The sequence below is a fragment of the Lampetra planeri genome, chromosome 26 (genome assembly GCF_965212315.1).
Source record: "Lampetra planeri chromosome 26, kcLamPlan1.2.h2, whole genome shotgun sequence".
Classification (NCBI taxonomy): domain Eukaryota; kingdom Metazoa; phylum Chordata; class Hyperoartia; order Petromyzontiformes; family Petromyzontidae; genus Lampetra; species Lampetra planeri.
In genome coordinates, this window is record NC_136132.1 from 2,246,938 (window position 1) to 2,268,093 (window position 21,156).

Sequence of the window (21,156 nt, forward strand, 5' to 3'; positions counted from 1 at the left end):
AGACAGCAGCGTCTGCCGATTTGATTTTTTTATTTTCTTTAAGCCGAGACCGTACACAATGTGTCATGGCTTGCGCGCGCGCGCACACAAGCACACACACGTGTGTCGCGTAACCCCATTAGCGCTCACCTGTTCCATTCTTCGCATCGCGAGGACAAAGCTTCGCTCGCGCAAGGGGAACAACTTCACCACGGCGGCGGCGGCGGCAACAACCAACGCCGTCGGGACAAAACATTTCGAAAAACTGCAATGCACCCGGCGTGAACGATGCAGGAACAAATTATTTTGCGGCTTCATTTCGGCAAACAAAATCCGTGTGCTGAAGTAGCAATATTCTAAAGAGCTCAATTTATTTGTAAGAACGTTTTTGAATCTCTCATTGTAAATTGATTTCCACCTCGTGATAAACGACATCAACATTCTCGACAGCATATGGGGAAGCTGCAATTTTAGGTCAATTTCAAAAGATTCTGCATAATTTTTCTATTGTGCATGCGGGCAGCGTCAGGTCCACTTAGGCATCTTCTCCACGCATCCTGCAGCAACCTCAGTAGATTCAGCTGACCAAAGATTTCAAAATTCAAAACCAATTTGCGAAAATTCAAGTGTTCCACCACTTTAAAGCTTTCGTGACTGCAGGGATTCATCTTCTTGGTTCTTTCGGTAAAGTCATGTAGAAGGGAAGTAATAAAATAAATAATAAAAATAAAACATAATTAAATAATTCTCACGACGTTTCGGCCACAACGCAAGCAGCCGTCCTCTTCACCTGAGGACGGCTGCTTGCGTTGTGGCCGAAACGTCGTGAGAATTATTTTATTATGTTTCATTTTTATTATTTTATTACTTCCCTTCTACGTGACTGTACCGAAAGAACCAAGATGTTCCACCGCTGTTGTCTATAGCTGTGCGGCCCCGTGGCGGGGCCTTGGTTAGGCCATGGGCGTGTGTGGGTGAATCAAATCGGGAGTAAAACCATTTTTGTGCAAAGACTGATGAAAAGTTTCCAAAAAAATCATCCCCAATGCATCCATCAATCCAGTTGAGAGCGAGTGTTGATTTATACTCATGCACAACGTTCCGAATGATTGTACTGTATAATGAAGTGTACGTATCTGGCACATAAATATTGTTTTCAAAAATAATTACGACAGCAAACATAATAAAATCTTTGGTAACGTAATGCCCCAAGTCATGATGTGTGCCTACTCGAGGATAAACCTATTTCAATAGAATTACCGATATAATATACCATCATCATTATCCACAATAGTAAGCAGGTTAAAAAACCCGCAAATCTCTAAATCATGTAATCACAAACGCACGATACCATCATCTACCCAGTGGTGGATGAAGGCTGCCACCAAAGCACTGTCATCCCCCCTGGTCACGCAACGGCCCATGGAGTCACTGCACACCAGCTGACCTCATAGCCTCAGCTGTGCCGGGGACGGTCTCAATCACCCGTCACGGTCCCTTCCAGCATCCGGCCCAAGCCCACTTACTCCTCTGTATAGCCAATATGACGAATTGAATCCAGTGCAATTCCAAGCATCCACATCTCTATTCATGCTTCTTTGAAAAAGCATGCAGACGATACATCTCCCTCTCGTCTGTCCTTGCGCATAAAAAAACACATCACTCTTTACACTTCCCATCAACCACAAGGTCTTCTTGTGGGCATATAAAACTTAAACTGGTAACGCGCAGTGCAGCATTCGCTCTTTCTCTCTCGAAGAGCGAGGATGACTCTGAGGCTCGAGGAACCAGAGGCAAGTGGGAATAGCAGTGTTTACATGTGGGAGGAAACCGCAGTGCCCGGAGAAAACCCATACGCACAAGCAGGCAAGACTGCATCCAAAACAGATGGAACAGATTAGAGTCCACATTTTGCTGTACTGCCTTCTACTGGTGAGCCAGAGTATGGCACCGCGAAGGGCATTTCACAACATGCGGGATCCACTGCCTGCCAAGTGCTGGATTGCAGGCATGAACCACCACCGCCATGCATAGCTTCAGCAGCATTTGTTCAACACCGGCACACTCTAGACCGGCCTTGACACACACGGTGTCCCATCGGCAGTCAGACCGACCCGTCCCCCGACTCTGGTGAACTGCCCCACGCGATAGACAAGGACCCTCTCTTTCAAGAAATGAATCCCAGCTCGAAGCAAGATTGTACGATGCATAACACAAAACATGCATCCGCACTGTTGTGGAAAATATAAGCAACGCAATAAATGAGACAATGTAAAATTTACTGTTAACTGCTCGTTTATTCCCTAGCTTGCGCAAATTATTATTTTGTGCCATGCCTCTTTGCTTAATTTTCAGATAAGAGTGTTCCATATTTTCACATTTCTTATCAATATATATACTTTATATATTTTAACTAGTGCCTAAAATAAGTAACATTTTAAAAGCATATTAAAACATCAAACACTTCTCCCCCACCCACATATTGCCATGATTTTCCTCCATCTAATCACTGTATCTAAATGAGGTCAAGCCTCCCGTAATTAGCACGACTTATCTGAATCCCTTTCCATCTGAAAACAGACACTGCTCCGTGCAGCTCGCTTCTACTGGCTCCTTCCTTCTCTCTCGTGCTCTTGCGTCCCACTCTGATCACCCTCTCATCTACGACACCTTGGCCCGGTCATTCCTTCTCCACCCCCACCGCCCACCCGCCCCTTCCTGGCCAGTGATCAGTCTTTCCTTCCCCTACTTTTAGTTTTTTCGGTAAAGTCACGTAGGTAAAAAATAAAAAAAAATTAATAAATAAAAAAATCACGACGTTTCGGAGGCAACACAAGTCTCCGTCTCCGTCATCTTGGTCCATCTTGGAGACTTCCTGCTCGGCATCCCTTCCCCTACCCGTTCCTTTTCTTTATATTTTCCACGCATTACATCCGTTGACTCTACTCCCCCCCTTCCCGTGGTGCGCCATGGATAAAAAAATGTTTTACGAAATTACTGAAGTTGAATACATCAGCCGTACACCCACCAGAACGGAGATATTGCTGGGCATAAAATTTAAAGTGACTTCGTGCAAGAACTGCACAGCCAAGAATGGACCACAAGTGACAGTCTATGTGACTGTAAACTACTAGTAAACGTTATTAAGGAGGAAACGAATATAAACAAACATATTTTTTTAAGTTTAGAAAATAAAAAAAATAAACACGAAACTAAGTCTCCCCTCAACGTGACAACAATGCAATGCGGCAAGGCGATTGGAACGCGAGGTACTCTTCACTTAATGCAGAAAAAAGACACATTTTGGGCAAAGCGCAATTTGTTTTCTTGGCTGCTCGTTTTACCCCGCATTTCACCGACCAGCTGAAAAGCTCGTCACCATTTCAACCCTGAGAGCAATCACACGAGTGGGATGACTAAACAGCACTCACATCAATTCGGTAAACTTTTCAAAACCACCCACGGACGACCGAGTGTGCGGCTATTTCTGCAAAAGAATGAGCGCCGTTCAATTTACAACGTTGCATAAGGCCCATTACCATGCGTTATTGAAAAAGGCACAATGCTGTAATTGCCCAATAATGCAAACAAAGCGCTGGGTTTTATTTCTGAACGCCAACAATAAGACACTACTGCGATGTGCATAAATATAACACACGTAACATAGTGGACATTTATTGAAGCTAAAAAAAACATTTTAAACGATCCAGCAAACAGAAGACCGTGTGGATACAAAGTTAGAACTCAACGCAATCATCAATAACACTCTGGCATGAAAATGCTATGTAATAGGTGACGCTTTGTGCAATGGCCCTCCCTCATTGCACGTACAACTGAAAAAGTATTATTTTTCAGGGTGTAATCAGGGTAACACGCACAGCCCGCTTCACTCGCAGTGGACGTTAAAGATCCTCTCACGTCATTCGCAAGAGGAGGCCACCGTGAGCCGGCGTCAGGTCACAAATTTGAAAATGTTTTAAAAATATATTCCTGCATATTTCTCAAATGGGATAACATTGCAACCCTGACTCATTCCACCCTTAATGATGTTCTATACCAGTGAAAACGTTCTCAAACTGCGAGCTGGCGATAGATGGCTACATCGTTCTGACACGAATAGACCGTATATTGTAAACATTCATTTAAAGCAAATCTCGAAAAATATATTAAGACGACTACGCATTGTATGTGACCACTGATGCACCGGTAAAGGTGTCGGTCATCATGCTGCATCCGCAACTGGATAAAATATCTGCACCCAAGGAAACAAAGCTGCCTCCGCTCTCTTGCGCTGCGATCAGCAATCCGTCCAGCGAGTTAGCAACTTAGGAGTCATCAGCTCGCAAGGGAGCGAACACAGAGCCTTTGGGTTGCTTCGCTGGTGGGAAGGGTTCATTTATCAATTCACGGCAGGGCAACGGGCGATTTAATGAATTGTAATCCCGCATTCACGGATTCGGTACGTGAAAAGGTTATCGTTTCTCAGTTGACTTGCTATTGATCGGCAGGACTGTGTACCCGTGTGTAATTGCCCTCATCAGGCCTTGAGCCACACTCCACCACGATGTACCAGACAGCCCTTTTTATATCCGCCGTCTCGCACACTCAAAACCACCACCATCGGTCCAAGGTATCAATTTACTTAACTTAAAACCCCCAATTACCCGCGTGTGCCAGAACCCAAGTGAAACCCCAAGGATAAGTGAGCACTGTGAAGTGGTTAAATAGCTTAAATTAGTGTCACCATTTTTCCAGTAACCTTGGATGGGAAACGTCACTGGAAGGGATGATGGGAGCTGGTCGAGATTAAAGATGGAATCCCAGTGAATGGAGAGCGCATCCCTGAAAGAGGGCCACCAAGGAGATGGAACAATGAAAAACGGCTTGTGTGCAAGGCGCTACAAAGGATTGTTGTATCGCAGGGACGTGAAATATGGTGATGATGGCTTGAGAAGCCCTTCGTTCAGCAGTGGATAAAGCATGGCAGAAGAGTTACAAGAGCATACATGTATATTAATTTAGTCAAATGCACAGCATTGGTGACTGTGCGTGTTATGTCAGTCATCTCGGTAAATCCATGGCACCTGGGTTTGTTCCGTGACCTCCTCCTGCCAGCAGGGCTTCGACACTTCACGTGGCCTCAAAGTGCACCGAGCATGGGACAAACGGCGGTTGTTGGTTTGTACTTTCTCTGCATGCAAGCTCCATACATCTTCACCGATATACAATTTACAGTCCAGAGGTTTTGCATGCTTAAACAAACGCTGCTGGGTAACATAGGTCTGGAAGTACATTAGATCTAAATAAAATGTACCTTTCAGTGGAAATACAGAAACAAAATGTCACTTATGTATTACCCAGAATGCCCTACAATAGCACTAGGTGAAGTGGCCGGGCAGCTCAGAGGTCAGAGTGCTGTGCCGGTACTGCTGAGATCCCAAGTTAGAATCCAGACGTACAACCAACACGAACAGCGCATGCAGAGTGGGTGGGAAAGTGCTGCCCTCTATTGTGTGGAGCAGAGGTCACGTGAAGAAACCTCGGCGGCAGCTCTATGATATCCGTTTCTGTGGGTCGCTAACTTGACGAGGGTCGCACTGTCCTGCGAGAGAACAGAATGGATCCTCTGACTCGTGACGTGACGCTGATAGTGCGATGAAAAGGGGGAGAGAGAAAAAAATCACAAAAATATTTAAATAAAATTGCCAATAAATTAGTGTTGTCTATAAAGTCAGCCGCGACACCAGATAAGGTTTGCGGAATCATAGGCTTGTGGTGCATGGAACAGCCATGAGGGGGTAGAACATCTCTGATAGCAAAAAGGTATGTTTTGCTGGAGATCCTAAACTCCGATTCGTTTCCCATGTGGTTTCTTTTTGACAACGTGCTACACGCCAGTCAAGGTAACTTGTTGCTCAGATCTCATCACACACATCGGCCGCCTCATTTCGTTTCTCCAGTTTACATTCACCCCTCCAGGGCTCTGCCCTCGATGCTCCCGCGAGCCTCTAAGTGCATCATCCGGCAGCGCAAGCACAAGGGGGCAACGCGACACACAACGCGTCGGGCGACCGCGCTACGAAATGGCGAAGGTGGCTTCGAGCGTGCACTCCAGCAGCCCCCTTAGAATGCCCCGTGTCGCTCCGCTGCATCAGTTAACCGTCTCTCCGTTCTTTGTCCCAGGTCAAGCCAGACCGTCGCGCAACCACCCGGCCCATTTTCTGCAGACATCAGAAGAACAGCGAGTGCCCCGGCCTTAACAATACGGCATACATTAAGCTACTCTAGCCGCCTCCCCCGCCCCCCCCAAGCTGGAAAATGCCGCAAAAAAACCCAAGGCCAATGTACACGTGCCGCTCGGCTGAAGATACGCTGCGACTGCTTATAAAGTGCCTGCTGCTCTGTCACAATGCAACCTTTAAACTTTAAAGGAAGAGCAAATAATGACAGCGCTACCGGTGATGGGATCTTTTTTGTTGTTCTTTTTGCCGCGCGCAGACAAGGCGTGGGCAAGGGTGCCGACGCCGTTCAAGATGAAAAGAATCAAAAAGCTCGCCTGCGTCAACATTAAATTTACGCATTACAATACCACGGACGTGAATGTATTTTAGCTTTATTCGGTAACACATAGACTTGGGAGCATAGAAGTACAGCACAACAACAAATGTTGTTGCACCGCTCGCTCCGGTCTCTGCCACTCACCGAGAGCACTCTATTGTTCAATATGCTGTTGTGAGAATTAGGTTAAGGTTTCCAGATTCGTTCTCAAACTGGATTATTTTTTTTACTCTCTTGTTAGCCGTGTTCCACAGCTCGCAGCTGTTTACCTGAAGAGGTTTCATTGTTAATATTTTGAATGGGGTGAAAAACCACGTGGAAACCGAGGGTCGATAAGCACAACAATGAATGCACATGGGCCCCTTTTGTTCCATGGTGGCCCGGGCGCTTTGTTTACCGCCCATCTCGGCGGCGGATGCCCCGCCATGAAGGCAAGCTTTCTCTCTGCCTCACGCTCGACGTCCTATTCAAATCCCGGAAGCTGTCACGCACAACAAAGGGCATTGGCGGTCTCGTCGAAAATAAGCGATATTAACACATTTATTAAAAAAAAATAATGAAGCTGATTTTTGTTGGTAATTTGTAAAAAAATAAAAATAAAAGGCTTTAATTGCAACACCACGCTAATTTGTGTCTTGATTGAGCCTCGTTATTTTTTGTTATCAGCCCACAACTAAGGAAATAAATAAAAATATTTTTTATAATTAGAGCAAATATGTAAAAGAAATTAGATGGAAGATATACAAATAAATAAATATGTTTTGAAACCCTGTAATACAAAGCTCCCTTGTGATAATAAGCCTTTGGTCGGGGAAACTCGTGCACATTTGAATGTTACACAATTTAATCATTTACTTCTAAGGCAATCTTTTTTTAAAGTTGTACCATTTAAATGTGCAACACCTGTCCCGTTAAATTTGAAAAGCAGAAGGAAGTTAATAAATGTATAATCGCAGTTGCAATAAAAAAAACATTTCAAGGTTTACCGTTACTTTTCGATTTAAAGCTTTCTTCGCCTGAGGACGGCTGCTTGCGTTGTGGCCGAAACGTCGTGAAAATTGTTTTATTATGTTTTATTTTTATTATTTTATTACTTCCCTTCTACGTGACTTTACCGAAAGAACCAAGAAGATGTTTACCGTTACTGTTTGAAGTATTGATATCGACAATTCTATGAATACGGCAGTGAGATTAAATGAACATGAATCTAAAATATATATGCAAAGGTGTTTTAAATTACATGTTTTATTGGGGATTTGCATAAAAATCTAGGTTTGGTTAAATAAAACAATCATATTGATGAGATGCTGCACCGGTACACTCCTGCAAATGTCCAAAAGTAATAACACAGGTGGCAGCAGCAGCACCATAAAAGCACGAATAGGTTTTAGGCTCATACCAAATAAGCACTCCCACCACTTGCATCACTGCGAATTAGAGTAATCGCCGTGAACTGCATTCAGGTTTCACTGTACTTAATTTCCGGCGAGTAGTGAATGTAATCTGGGTGTCCTCCGCACTGTCTTGCATGGTACGCACCGACTATAGATACTCGCCACTCACACGGCTCTCCCGACACTCACCACACATCAGACACCTACCACCACTCACCTGACGCTCAGGTGAGAAGCTAGTCACCAGACTCCTAATTCGCTACTCAACAGAAAATCTGAACACTCGCCCAATGACAAATTACTCGAGCGTGACAGTGTCTGGGCACTGGTGCGGTTGGCAGCGGAACGAAATCCAATACCGCAAGAAGTCCAGGGAGGGGGGGGTGATCCACTCATTGCACTTCAGAGGCGGTCACAGATGCTTTGACCGAGGTTAACAACAGCCGTGACGAGAACGACTGCCGTTGAGTCGTTGAGTTGCGAGCGAGAGCTTTCCAATGATACCTCGCGTTACCCAGGTTGCTGATGCAGTTTAGGAAATGGCAAAAATAAAAACTGACATTTGGACATCTGACCACGTCCGTCCAGCGCTCGCCGTGCTGCATTGGCTTCTGGTTTCCGAACGAATGAATTGTAAGGCCGCACTCATTACACACAGAGCCCTTGCCGCAAATGAACCACAATGCCTTGCTGATCTCGTCAAGGAGCATAAACCATCACGCAAACTCCGGTCATCCTCGCAGCGGCTTTTGGCTGGCCATCGAACAAAGACGGTCACGGCATCGCGCGATTTCAGATGCGCTTCTGCGGCCGTCTGGAACGCTCGTCCGATATTCGGAAGCCATTGGAGCTATGCACTTTTAAATCTAGATTGAAAATGTATTTCTTTACAGCTGGCCGTATAAGTAAAATGAACACAGCGCAGTGAATGTTCACGCTTACAGAACCGAACCCACGTGCGCCAGTGTCCACAGAGATGGTGACAGCATCACACGCGCGCGGCAAACGGAAGCCGGAAAACCGTCCATGTGAAGAATAAACAAAGCATGTGTAGGTGTTTGAAATAGCAAATTTAATACTTGTGAATACATTTTTTTTTGTTCAAATGTACTTTGGCAAAAGGCTCCAAATATCGGATGAAAAGTTTTAAATCATCTGGCTATGTACGAGAGGAAATCTTTCCAGTCAGTAAAGAAAAAAGTCTCCCTTAACAGTTAGTTTGGTTTGCCGAATGACTTCAAAAATACCTTTAAGCTACTTGCCAACTATTTCCAGAAAGCAAAAACAGCTTTCTTGATAAATGGATGCCTATGATAAAAAAAAATAACTATGGAGAAATGACTTATGAAGTAGAAACATAAATTATATTACACTTTGCTAGAATGTATGAGGGGGGTGGACGCGGGGCTCACAGATGAGCACATGGCACTATAAATATGAGTTTGATTCAGGTCACGGCGAACATCGGTGACGAGTGGTATCGGAACCAGGCCCACTTCACCGTACCAACATTAACCACCCAGTGTGGTGAGATATGGTCGAACATGGCTTGTTTATCCACCAGCTGGTTGACAAAGGGCTCAAAAATAAGTAATGGGTGTAGCAATAAGTTGTTTTTTTATTAAACGTTTTGATAATCTAAGTTATGAGAGTTGCATGTTTAGAAATGTACCCACTCAATGTATTTCCCTGTCGTGTGCTCAAGTCCAAAAGCGCTCCTATGTCATTAAGACTGCCATTTCCAGTTCTTCGGTTTTGGTGCAACTTGGTTTTTTTGCCTTTAATTTCGCAATAAAATATAAACATTTTGGACTTGACTTACACTTAATCTTACAGTGCCACCATCAATTGTGTATGCTCAAAGACCCGATGTGCACAAAATGTATTGAAGGTCAACGTTTTCAAGCTAACCGCAAAGGCCAACATTCTGTACCAAGCGTTGTGGCCGAAACGTCGTGAGAATTATTTTATTATGTTTTATTTTTATTATTTTAGTATTTCCCTTCCACGTGACTTTACCGAAAGAACCAAGAAGATGAATCCCTGCAGTCACGAAAGCTTTAAATCGAAATTTAACTATTAAAAGCAAAAGCTGCCTGCAAGTGGCCCAATATGCTTCTCCCAAATGTGTGCAATTAGAAACAGATAATGTTGTTGGCCATGAATTTAATGCAATTACCAGGCCAGCCTGATGAAATGAATTCCGCAAAAAAAGATTTACTATGAGGAATTCCATCTCACTGCTCAGGAGCATTCCCAATGGCTGTAATAATAACCATTGTTCCACCGCATGTCACTCAGAAGTAATATGCTAAATGTATGAGAGAGCGGCCTTCAATCAGAGCAGAGAAAAATCGCAAGGCGCATTGTAATTTAAACACACAGTCTGGAATGTGGTTTTTCGAAAGCCTGAAATACTAATTTATTTACTTTTGAGATCAACAAGGCTGCTTACATCAGGAACAAAACACAGCTATGCTTCAAATGAAATCACCTGGCAGGATGGAAAGCTATAAAATTGAAGCTTTCGTGAGTATAGGATGAAAAGTGTCAAATTTTAATCGGTAACAACACCATCTCATGCGACCAACGTCTTTGATCCGCCCATGACACGGTGAACGTACAACTGTACAGAAACCATTTTTTTAAATCTCTGCTCATTTTCCCCAATTTTGCATCAACCCAATTTCATGCCCAGTCAACTGTTGGCATGGTGTCACGAGACAAAGGACCACAATCGAGAATGGCTGCACAAGGGTTTTTTCCAAGATACTTTGTTCCGAAAAAACCCATCAAGAGGGAGGAGGCCTTTTAATATTTGCACAACAGGGGATGCACTTTTCCCCACACACTGTGCATTGACGTTTGTCACAAATCTCAGAGCAGGAACTCACATCAAAGTTGTGAGAACTCACGATTAAAGCGTAAACAGTCACGCAAAGCGGCTGCTGTGTTTGTCATCGTCATCATCAGCCACAATCAATCGACTGCTGGATGAAGGCCTCTCACAAAGCCATCACCATCTCAGCTGATGGGATGTAACAATCCATCTAATTGCCAGCGAAATGTCGTACTCAAAATTGTAAATGATGTTGATTCACTCTTCAACACATCGGTGGGCTAAAGTAGTGAACTATTTGTCTTTTGTAAACGTGACACATTTTTTACTGTTTGGCCGTGTCGGGTGGTGGAGGGTTACGACATTTAAAAATAATGCGAACTAACCCAAAAACCATTATTATGAATATTGGTCGCGAAAGCCTACGTGTTAAACTAATCCACAGCGAGTTTATATGAGTGCACAATTAAAAGGATTGGTTTCATGTAAAAAAAACACAGCTTTCCCCTGAAGAGATAAAAATAAACCTTCTCATAGAATGTGTTGGTAACGTGCAAAAACACACAAATATCTCACTGTGTTAAGACACCCAGTGTGCCCTGAGGGTGACACAAACAACAGCTTTGCAAAGCCTCTTTTCCATTTACAAAAACCTTCACTTAATTTTCAATTCGGGCGGGTGAATCATCTTTATAAGAACTTGCAAATGGAAATCATTCTCCGAATTCACGAGATGGCCTTCTCGATTGTGCTATCTGCTTTCGTTAACATGAAATGGCACAAGGTCACACAGACAGGGAGAGGGGATACCAGTATTTGGCCTGCTGACAACATTTAGGAATATGGATTATCTTCAAGGTCTGATGATTATCAAATACATTTTTTAAATAACCACACGTTTGTCATTGTCGGCAATGAGAGGGCTACTCCGGTTCAAAGTGATTTAATTACACGACTCATTTGTTTTTTATCATCAACCCCAGTCGTTAAAACCACTGCCCGCAGTTTAGGGTTAAACCAATTTTTCCATCTCAGACATTGTTTCCAGAGGTATAGGTGACAGTGAAAGTGGGAATGGGTTCCCAGTGTGTCACCCGAATGCCATTATTTACACGGTACCTGCCTACCGTCATTCTGCTGCCTAACACTGCATCGGATTAGGCATTCAACATATGTACACAATACAACCGCAAATATTTCATCAACGGCAAAATTAGATTTTGTCTATTGGGTGTTAAAACGAACTGAAACGTACAACGGCAATTACGCACGCGTGCGCAGAGGAATTGAAAGCACTTGGGCTCTCGCGTGTTTACCATGTGCTCACTCTCCTGGCTGGACTTCTGCCTCAATGCAATTGCACACACACACACACATTCATACAACAAGCACAGCCCTGTGGTCAATCTACTGATGGATGAGGGCCTTCCCCAAGCCCTGCAGATAGCGGGGGTTTATTCGACGTAATTCACCACCCTGGTGTCAGTGCGATCTGGTGAAGACGGGGAGCCTAGATGTGGGGATCATAGAGGTACAGCACAATTATTTATTTTGCCGCAATGTCCCTCTGCTGCTCACAAGGTAGCAGCCGATGACAGCTTTTACCGTGCATTACGGTCACCCATCCAAACACTATCCAGGCTCAAATTCCTGCTGAGCTTCCAAGATCTAACGAGATCGGGCAAAATGCAGGCGTTTTCTGCATACACGATGAATGCGCAATGCACTTAGCCGTGCACTCTCTTATGCGGTGGCGGTAGTGGCGACGATGATGGTCATTGTGGTGGGGAAATATTCTCAGAGTTGTTTCGCGCTGTTAAATTGGATTTTTAATTAAACGGATGTTACACTTTTCTAAAATAAATGTTTGCGGTATTGTGTTCGATGTAAACGGCGCCTTGCATGGCTGATCCGTGCCTGACAGGCGCCACGGACTGATTAAAAATAAAGCTGACATGACTTTGGAAATTTTAGGGGACAAGACTAGTCAATATATTGTTTATATTTTTAGATTTTGTTCCGTCTCTGATTACTCATTCACTTTACATTACAGGTGGTAGTTTTCTCATGCAGACATTTAGAAACTTAATTTGAAGGGCTGGGATGTTTTGTGTCAGTCCATCCGTCTATTCTCCAGACACTTCACACATTTCCATAAATAAAACCCATCTGCTATGAAACTCACCACGGAGTTTACCAATATTTCTCGTAGTCTTCATTTATTTCATGCTATCGGTAGGTATGCCATGACACGAAGCATCACTCGTACGTCCATGTAACCCATGCTACGTATATCGGCTGAATTAAGTGCAGAATCAAAGTTTATGTGATGGCTTTTTTTTTGGTGTGTGCAGTCATTAGTGACCGGCCGAGGTCGCAACCGGGTACCCGATACCCGTACCCTACCCGATACCCGGCTACCCGTACCCGGCCGGGTACGGGTACCCGTTTGCGACCCTGGTGCGGCCGGGTATGGGTAGACCATGAGTCACTGGTAACTGTTTGTCACTCATCTCCCAACGTCTTGTCTCTTCTCACAATTCAAGTTCCTAGAATCAACCCACCCGCGCCTGCAACATGGCTTCATCCCAGAGGTCGCAATCGGGTACTCGTACCCTTACCCTACCCGATACCCGGCCGGGTACGGGTAGGGTATGGGTACGGCCGGGTACGGGTCCGGGTACCCGTTTGCGACCCTGGTGCGGCCGGGTACGGGGGGTAAGGAATCAAAACCCGTTTGCGACCTCTGGTGACCGAGCAGAGACTGTCGGTGTACTCCACTTGAGAACCTGGTGAAGTCACAGGAGACTTGGACTGGATGCAAACCCCGCATCTGGCCTCTGAGCCACCGCAGCAACGCCATGAACTGCGTAGATTTGCGTAAGGTTGACGGTGGAAGACATTTTTATTTTATACGTTATGGTGGATCCGATTAGCGAGCGGAGGAATATGCTACGAGTTCAAAACGTACATTATGAATAAAGGCACATCCACGCAACGTGCTAATCACACTGGTACTGAACACATCATCGCAAAGGCTTGCTCACTTTCGGTCATAAATAGTAAATGATGTTATTAAAGTAACATACAAAAGGTGATGTACAAAAAATTGCCTGAACAAAGAAACTAATTGCTTCGGGGAGAACTGGAAACACAACAGCGTGCATAGCGATGGCAATTACTAAATGCGGGGCCAGGGTCAAAATCATGAAATTAAGAGGTAAGCGACGGGAAGTTGGAGTGCTTTTAAAAAATTGACTTTGATAATTAAAAAGCAATGTACCAATGTGCCTAAAGAAGCAAGTTTCCAATCAGCTTACAATACCTTCTATATGGCACATGGATCAGAGATGTGGACATTGATCAAGAAAATGTAGAAAAAAAACTCTGGACTGAACTATTTTTTTTTTATTTTACCAGATAAGGCCCACCGACTGGGCTATGTAGTAGCTCTTTTTCAGAAGCGACCTGGCCACAAATGATAGCTTAACGAAGTGGCTTAACAGCGTGGGAAACATTTATAGCAGACAAATACTCAACCTTTCTCGTCGTAAACAAGTAAACCCGTAAAAACTAAGTTTTTCACTATAAATCCTTTATATGCGTGGCGGCTAGAGTCTTCTCGTCCTCTGGCTTGAGATGGCTGCCACCTATGGGTCAGATGATTGTCTGCCAGTATTAAGCAATTGGTAATTAAATATTTAATTTGTTTTCCATAAACAGTGTAACATTTTGGGATTTTTTTTCACGAACATTAATTGTCTCGCACAACGAGTCTGTGTGGAAAATGTCAGCTCGATTGGATCACGGGAAGTGGGTTAAAAAACGACTGAAATATTTGCACGGTCGTAAGCAAGCAAGCAAGCACGCAAGCAAGCACGCAAGCAAGCAAGCGAACTTAATATAAAGGATTTAAAAATGCTGAAAAGTGCACACAAAAAAGGGGCTGAGAGACGTACGTTGAGAATGGGGGCCAGGAAGAGCCATACGGATCAGAGAACAAATGCCAATTACAGACATTGTGTGGGCTGTAAAAAGGGAAATAAGTGGGCTTGGGTAGAACATTTTGCGAGGATGGATGAAGACCAACAAAGACTAACAGTGGAATGGCAGCTAAGAGGACATCCACTGCGGAGATGCATCAATAGCAGCCTGTACGCAGGAGCGCGGTGGTTTGTCGTGAGAGATGGAGGACAGCTTGGGGTGGCCTTCCTTCAGGAGTGGAGAGCACATGGCAGGTGATGAAGATGCGGTGGCTATACATACGCACTGTGTGTATACGTACCGCAAGGCCGTAGCCACGGAGTCTACATTGGGGGGGACCAAATCTTACAGGGGGTCTGGAGGTCCCCCCCAGAAGAAAAAAAATCTAAATTTGAAAACTCATTTCCTGCCTAAAATATAAATAAAAGTCACTAACACACGGGATGGACTTTTTATTTATATATTACAATAATGTCGAAGAGTGTTTTGGATTACATTGCTTTGTTTTTTTATGTTTTACCTTCTCTTGTTTCATTGTATGTAATGGCAGAGATTAGGGATTCATAAAGTACAACCATAACCACAATCATATAAACAGAAATCTATGCATTGTTATATGAAGACAAGTCCAGATATAGTGGCCAAGGTTTAACAAATTGTTTTTATTTACATAGCATTGCAATTATTATTCTTTGAAATATTTTATAGCAATATATTGGGGGGGGGCATTTTGAGCATATTTGAATATTGGGGGGATGTGTCCCCCCCAATATTACAATTACGGCCTTGACGTACCGTGTGTAGTTTCGGCATGCAATGATAATATAATCCTCAAGAGCCGATTGACAACGTGCGTCCACATGTGTTTGCATGCTTGTTGCGTGTGAAGATGTATTTGTACAGTCAACTCCACCTGTCATAGTTTTCTTGGGATTGTCTCGCAATATTGCTAAATGTAGAGTGTCCCTACATGGCCTATGAATCTCCCAACAAAGTGAAGGTTCCCTTCACAGACTGGCTTGACAACCAGTTAAACATGGCATGAAATTACCTTCATTATGTAAATATTCAGATGACTATTTAACCGCTGATGTTCACTCGATTATACTATTATAATAAAATACATTTTTAATTAACCCCCCTCCAATGATTTCGCCCATACTTAAATAAAACTATTTTACCCAAACCTTTATTGTCAACTAGCTTTTTTGCCCGCCCAAGGACGGGTGTGTGTTGCAGTAAATATGAAATATTCAATTGAGAAATTGTTCAGCTCATGATTATTAATGAGGGGGGGGGGGGTTGCCCCATCTGGAGTGACGTCACCCGTTAATGGTTATTGTGGAGGGGTGCGGCATGTGGAGTGACGTCACCCGCTCGTGGTTATTGGGGAGGGGTGTGGCACGTGGAGTGACGTCACCCACTCATGATTATTAATGAGGGGAGGGGAGCGGCATGTGGAGTGCGCGACCTTCTTGTGCGTCAGTGTCAATTTCCACGCGGGCATGAATATTAATGAGGGGGGGGGGGGGCTCTTTGGCAGTGCCGTCACGCACGGATGCAGCAGTGCTGCGTAGATTTGTTTTTCACCGTTACTTTCTGTAAAGAAACTTCATATTTGAAGCGACTTTGCGTAATAAATTATTTAATTCAGCTCGTCCTTCCTCTGCGTTAGTGTGCGTTAGTGTAAAAATCCACCCACTCATGAATATTAATGATAGGGGGGGCCTCACGCGGGGGTGTAGGCCTCATGTGGAGTGCCGTCACACGGGGGTGTAGGCCTCATGTGGAGTGCCGTCACACGGGGGTGTAGGCCTCATGTGGAGTGCCGTCACGCGGGGGTGTAGGCCTCATGTGGAGTGCCGTCACACGGGGGTGTAGGCCTCATGTGGAGTGCCGTCACACGGGGGTGTAGGCCTCATGTGGAGTGCCGTCACGCGGGGGTGTAGGCCTCATGTGGAGTGCCGTCACACGGGGGTGTAGGCCTCATGTGGAGTGCCGTCACGCGGGGGTGTAGGCCTCATGTGGAGTGACGTCACGCGGGGGTGTAGGCCTCATGTGGAGTGCCGTCACGCGGGGGTGTAGGCCTCATGTGGAGTGACGTCACGCGCGGGACACACACATTCTTGGCTTATTATAGTAGTAATTGCTGGCTCTCATGTGTACATTCCTACATCATAAAAAAGTGCTCGTCTGACAGTATAGTTTTCCATTTGTATAAAACCGGCAAATCAACCGTTTTCCTAGAGCCGAGTATTTTAATGGCAGAACAAATTCTCGGCATTTCCAACTGGTTTTCTATAAGTGGCTAAGTTGTATTTTTAAAGCTTTTAACACCAAAGTGATCATAATTGCGTGCAGTGCCAATGACGGTACAAATTTAAATGACAGCATTACGTAATTATGCAAGTTTGAAAATACAGCAGATTTTAGCGCTATGTTAGACTCTGCAGTATATAGCTGGCTTTGCTTGTTATATGATTTTAAACCTTACAGAGCATTGATGTGTGTGTTTAACGTCTCTATTCGAAGTGTTTCAAATTTACTCCAATATTTTTTTTCACACCGAGTACAAATCTGCTCACTATATTTAAGGGAGGCACGTACATGTTGCGGTATTGGCGGTCATTCCATACAACCACCCAGAGGCGACTTGATAACTCATTAAACCGTTTGTAACTTTTCGTGTAATTGTAACATGTTGCCGTCGTGAAATATACCGCTTTGAAATTGGTTACATCTTTTTGAAACACCCTGTACCATTGGGGTTGTTTACATGCATATTCAAGCAGGCGTGTATTTGTTAAAACAAATAAATACACAAATACAACTCTTCATAAGTACCCACTTACACGAGCCTTGCCACTTGGAGGGCCCGATCTGAATCCGCTGTGCCCTAAAAAAACAAGGACATTGATGTTTTTGGTAAGAATCATTGACAAAAAAACATCGGGAATGTACCAACCTCAGCAGCATTCAAAACTCGGTATTTCGCACAACGACCATCACACTTTCTAATTTGCTAGAGGTACCAGGGTGGGACTCAGGTTAGGCAGTGAGCTGGCAGCACTGAGATCCTGGGCTTGAATACAGGTTGTATCAGCCTCCGATTGAATCAGATCCTCAAGTGTAGCGAATTGATCTCAGCCAATCACCAAATAATGCAAATAAACCATGATATTACATGCATGTTTATTTTACAATTAAGAATTATTTAGATTTAAAAGGCACCCTTCAGCAATGAATGAGAATATTTATCAGAATCAGAATCTTTATTTAGACTGGAGGAATCCGATGAGCTATGAAGCTCGTTTTCACAGATGTCCAGCAATGGATCGCAGAGCGCCATGCATTTGGAGGCGGAAGTGAGAAGTAACAGAGGGGAGAGAGACTAAAGGGACAAGATAGACAACGAGAGAGACAGAGAGCATTTCAAACAAGTTTGTCTAAACGTGTTCACTTAATCTGGTTTGTTGTTATAGCTCTAAGAATGGACAATTTAAATTTGATCACAAATGCAATCAACAATCTCCACAGGGCACGTAAACGGTGTTGTTAAAAAGAAGTCCTCGGAAATGACCTCCTCAGACGTCGCCATGAAACTGCAAGCTGCAATAGTGTCTCAAGTCACTGCGCAAGCAGCACAATAGGAGGGTAATTGTGGAAAACAATGTCAAGTTGTAAATACACGGCATTTAACTTCATTTCATTGTTATACTTTTCAGTCGCCAGGGGGGGAGGACATCCAGTTGCGTTAATTAATTTGGGAATGACCAAAATATTTTTGCAAAGAAAAAAGCTACGAGCTGGCATCAAAAATACCATCCAGCGCAGACGGTGAGATTGTTACCCTGATCCTCGTTCCCGCTGAAGGTAAACGCTGCCTTTTATATTCCCCTGTTGTCCGCATCAAGCAACAAGTTTCGCTGCAGGAAAAAAATAACTATCGAATTGTCTGAGCACAAGTCATCGCATCACCAAACCTGCCTCTGAACAAAGGGGGGCAAACACTCAATGACCATTACGGGCAAACCCGCCACAAATCTAATGATGACAAATAGAGCCACTTTGGGGGTGGATGACCGTACCTCGTGCCCACACACACACGAGCGTGCGCGCTCAGCAGCAAAGACAATGAGCGCCGCCCACAACAAAAATCCAATTTATGACTCATAAACGGCAAATTTCAAAATGTTCACGGCGAAACGTATTACCGTGCACGCTGTTCGCGGCAATTATCTAAGACAATGTATTTTTGCAAGGTGCAACAGTTTGACAAAGGGGGTGTGAAGTTGTGCACACGAAGATAGCTGCCCATTGTGCAAAATATGTATTTGTATGTCATTCTGATTTTGTTTTGTACGTGTTCCTTGGAAACACAGAGAAGATAAACCACCTAATGTCCTCAGAGGAGGCGTTGCTTGTTCCAAAGGGGTCAAAATCCATCAAGGAGTCTAGACACGCTGTGGCATACTGGCATGCAGTAGCAAACAATACACAGGCTGCTGCCCCGAATGGTATCATCATGTGTGCATCCATTAAATAATTATAATTAAACAGCCGTTTGAAGCGTCTGGTGGAAATGTTGGCACGGTACTACCTATAATCGGTGTTTAATCTTCTGTTACATCGAAAAGCTCAAGGGTTCTCCAACAGCACGTAATAGAAAAATACAAAATATTTCCGCGTCAGATGTCGCTGAACACCTGGGATTCTCGATACAATCCCAGGGCGGCCGTGTGGATGTGTATAAAGGGACGAGTCTCATTTGGTAAAATCTTCACACTTCCGAGGGTATGCGCACAGCTCCATCAACCGAGCACAGACGGCTGTCGAATTATAATTGTTTAACAAGGGATGACAACTCACTGGACACCGTGTATTTTTAGTACAGGATAATTATGGCCAAAACAGAACACTCAACATTTCGACCACAAATGTTGTTACAAATGGGCACAGGCATTTTTTTTCCTTTGCCAATACATATTTTTGAAGATTACTCTTAAAAGCAAACACGGTCTGACAGATTTAATCACACGCACTCGGTTTACATTACCATTTGAAATACTACTTTGTCTTTCTCCTGGCTGCACGTCCTAAATACGGTCCTCCCATTGGACGTAACAAAATCCACAGTGCCCAACGCCTCTGCAAGTAAAACAAACACACACACACACCACGAATTAATTATCAGATAAATCATTTGATGGCATCACTGCCTACAACACCTATTTATGTCAGAGACAGGGAAAAGTCTGTGTGCCGTCAAAAAGACATTTTAAGAGGAACCCAATAACTCATATTTTCCAAACAGTTACAAAGATTCAAAGGGTATCTTCCATCAGTGTCAAGAGATAAAAAAAAAGTATCCAGGCATTTATAGCCGCTTTGTTTGAGTGGCACTGAATTTCAGTTTTTCTTTGCACTGTAGATAATCACGTGAATACAATGAATTACAAAATATCTGTTATCAGTTTTAACAACCATCGCCAACCCCACACTGAGCAGCATGGTGATGTATGATCAAAAACGTGTCATGATCGAGACTTCATGGCGAGGGCTTCATCCAGCAGTGAACTGACAAAGGATAATTTTTATAAGTAGATGCATAATAATTTCATTTTTCTAGCATTATTTATGCTAATAGATTCCACTAAGGACTACATTATTTATATACGAGCCAAATCCTATTCATAGCAACTACCACGCAAATTAAAATCCTCAGATAATAATAATGAATAAAGAAATTAAGAAATTGCACGAAAACAAAAGGCACGAACAAGAAAAAACAATATTGCAACAGAAAAACAAGTCCATTAAGTCACATGCCAGACCAGTAAGTTGTCACGTGACCAATCACCTAGGAACGTACTGTTCTGTTTGAGGGTCCGTGCGTGCCAAACGGTTAGGATAGTTACCAAACTTTACTGGATACAATTATATGATCAATTCCGTGACATTTGCAATTGATAATGCATCCTGTAAATGGTTATCGAAAAAGAGAATACATTATTTACATCCTCAGTGGCACACACTGAACATGTAATCCAGCACCCTATACTGATGAAAAATGTGTTTAAAAGAAACAAGTGTGCATTTATTTAAGGTTTAGCTTGATTATCACGGGTGAAATGGGCTTGCAATAATGTAACGGCAGTACCGATCTAATACACATTGTAAGACTAAGCAGCTAGTGTGGGGGGGGGGGGACGAGGCAATATGTTCACACCTCGGGAAACAAATCCAAACAGATGTCTCCACTTTATGCCACGGGCATACTGCTAACGAGACCTCGCATCGCTGCTGTGCACCCTCGGTAGAAATTTGAATCTAAAAATAACGGTGGGCATGGATTTTTTTTGAAGTGTAATCACAAGATGTGTGGTGCAAGTGCGTTCTGCT

The 21,156-nt window shown here is 43.7% G+C and overlaps 1 protein-coding gene across 4 annotated transcripts in view; it reads right to left on the minus strand.

The window, feature by feature from the left end:
- DUS2 (dihydrouridine synthase 2) overlaps positions 1-21,156 on the minus strand; it is a 137,533-nt gene that overhangs the window by 108,506 nt on the left and 7,871 nt on the right. For all 4 annotated transcript variants that reach the window (XM_078606441.1, XM_078606440.1, XM_078606442.1 and 1 more), the window contains 2 exons: positions 19,811-19,902; positions 17,607-17,650 (listed from right to left, as the gene is read on the minus strand). In XM_078606441.1, coding sequence (XP_078462567.1) covers positions 17,607-17,650; positions 19,811-19,902 — 136 coding nt within the window. The remainder of the gene's footprint in view (positions 1-17,606; positions 17,651-19,810; positions 19,903-21,156) is intronic.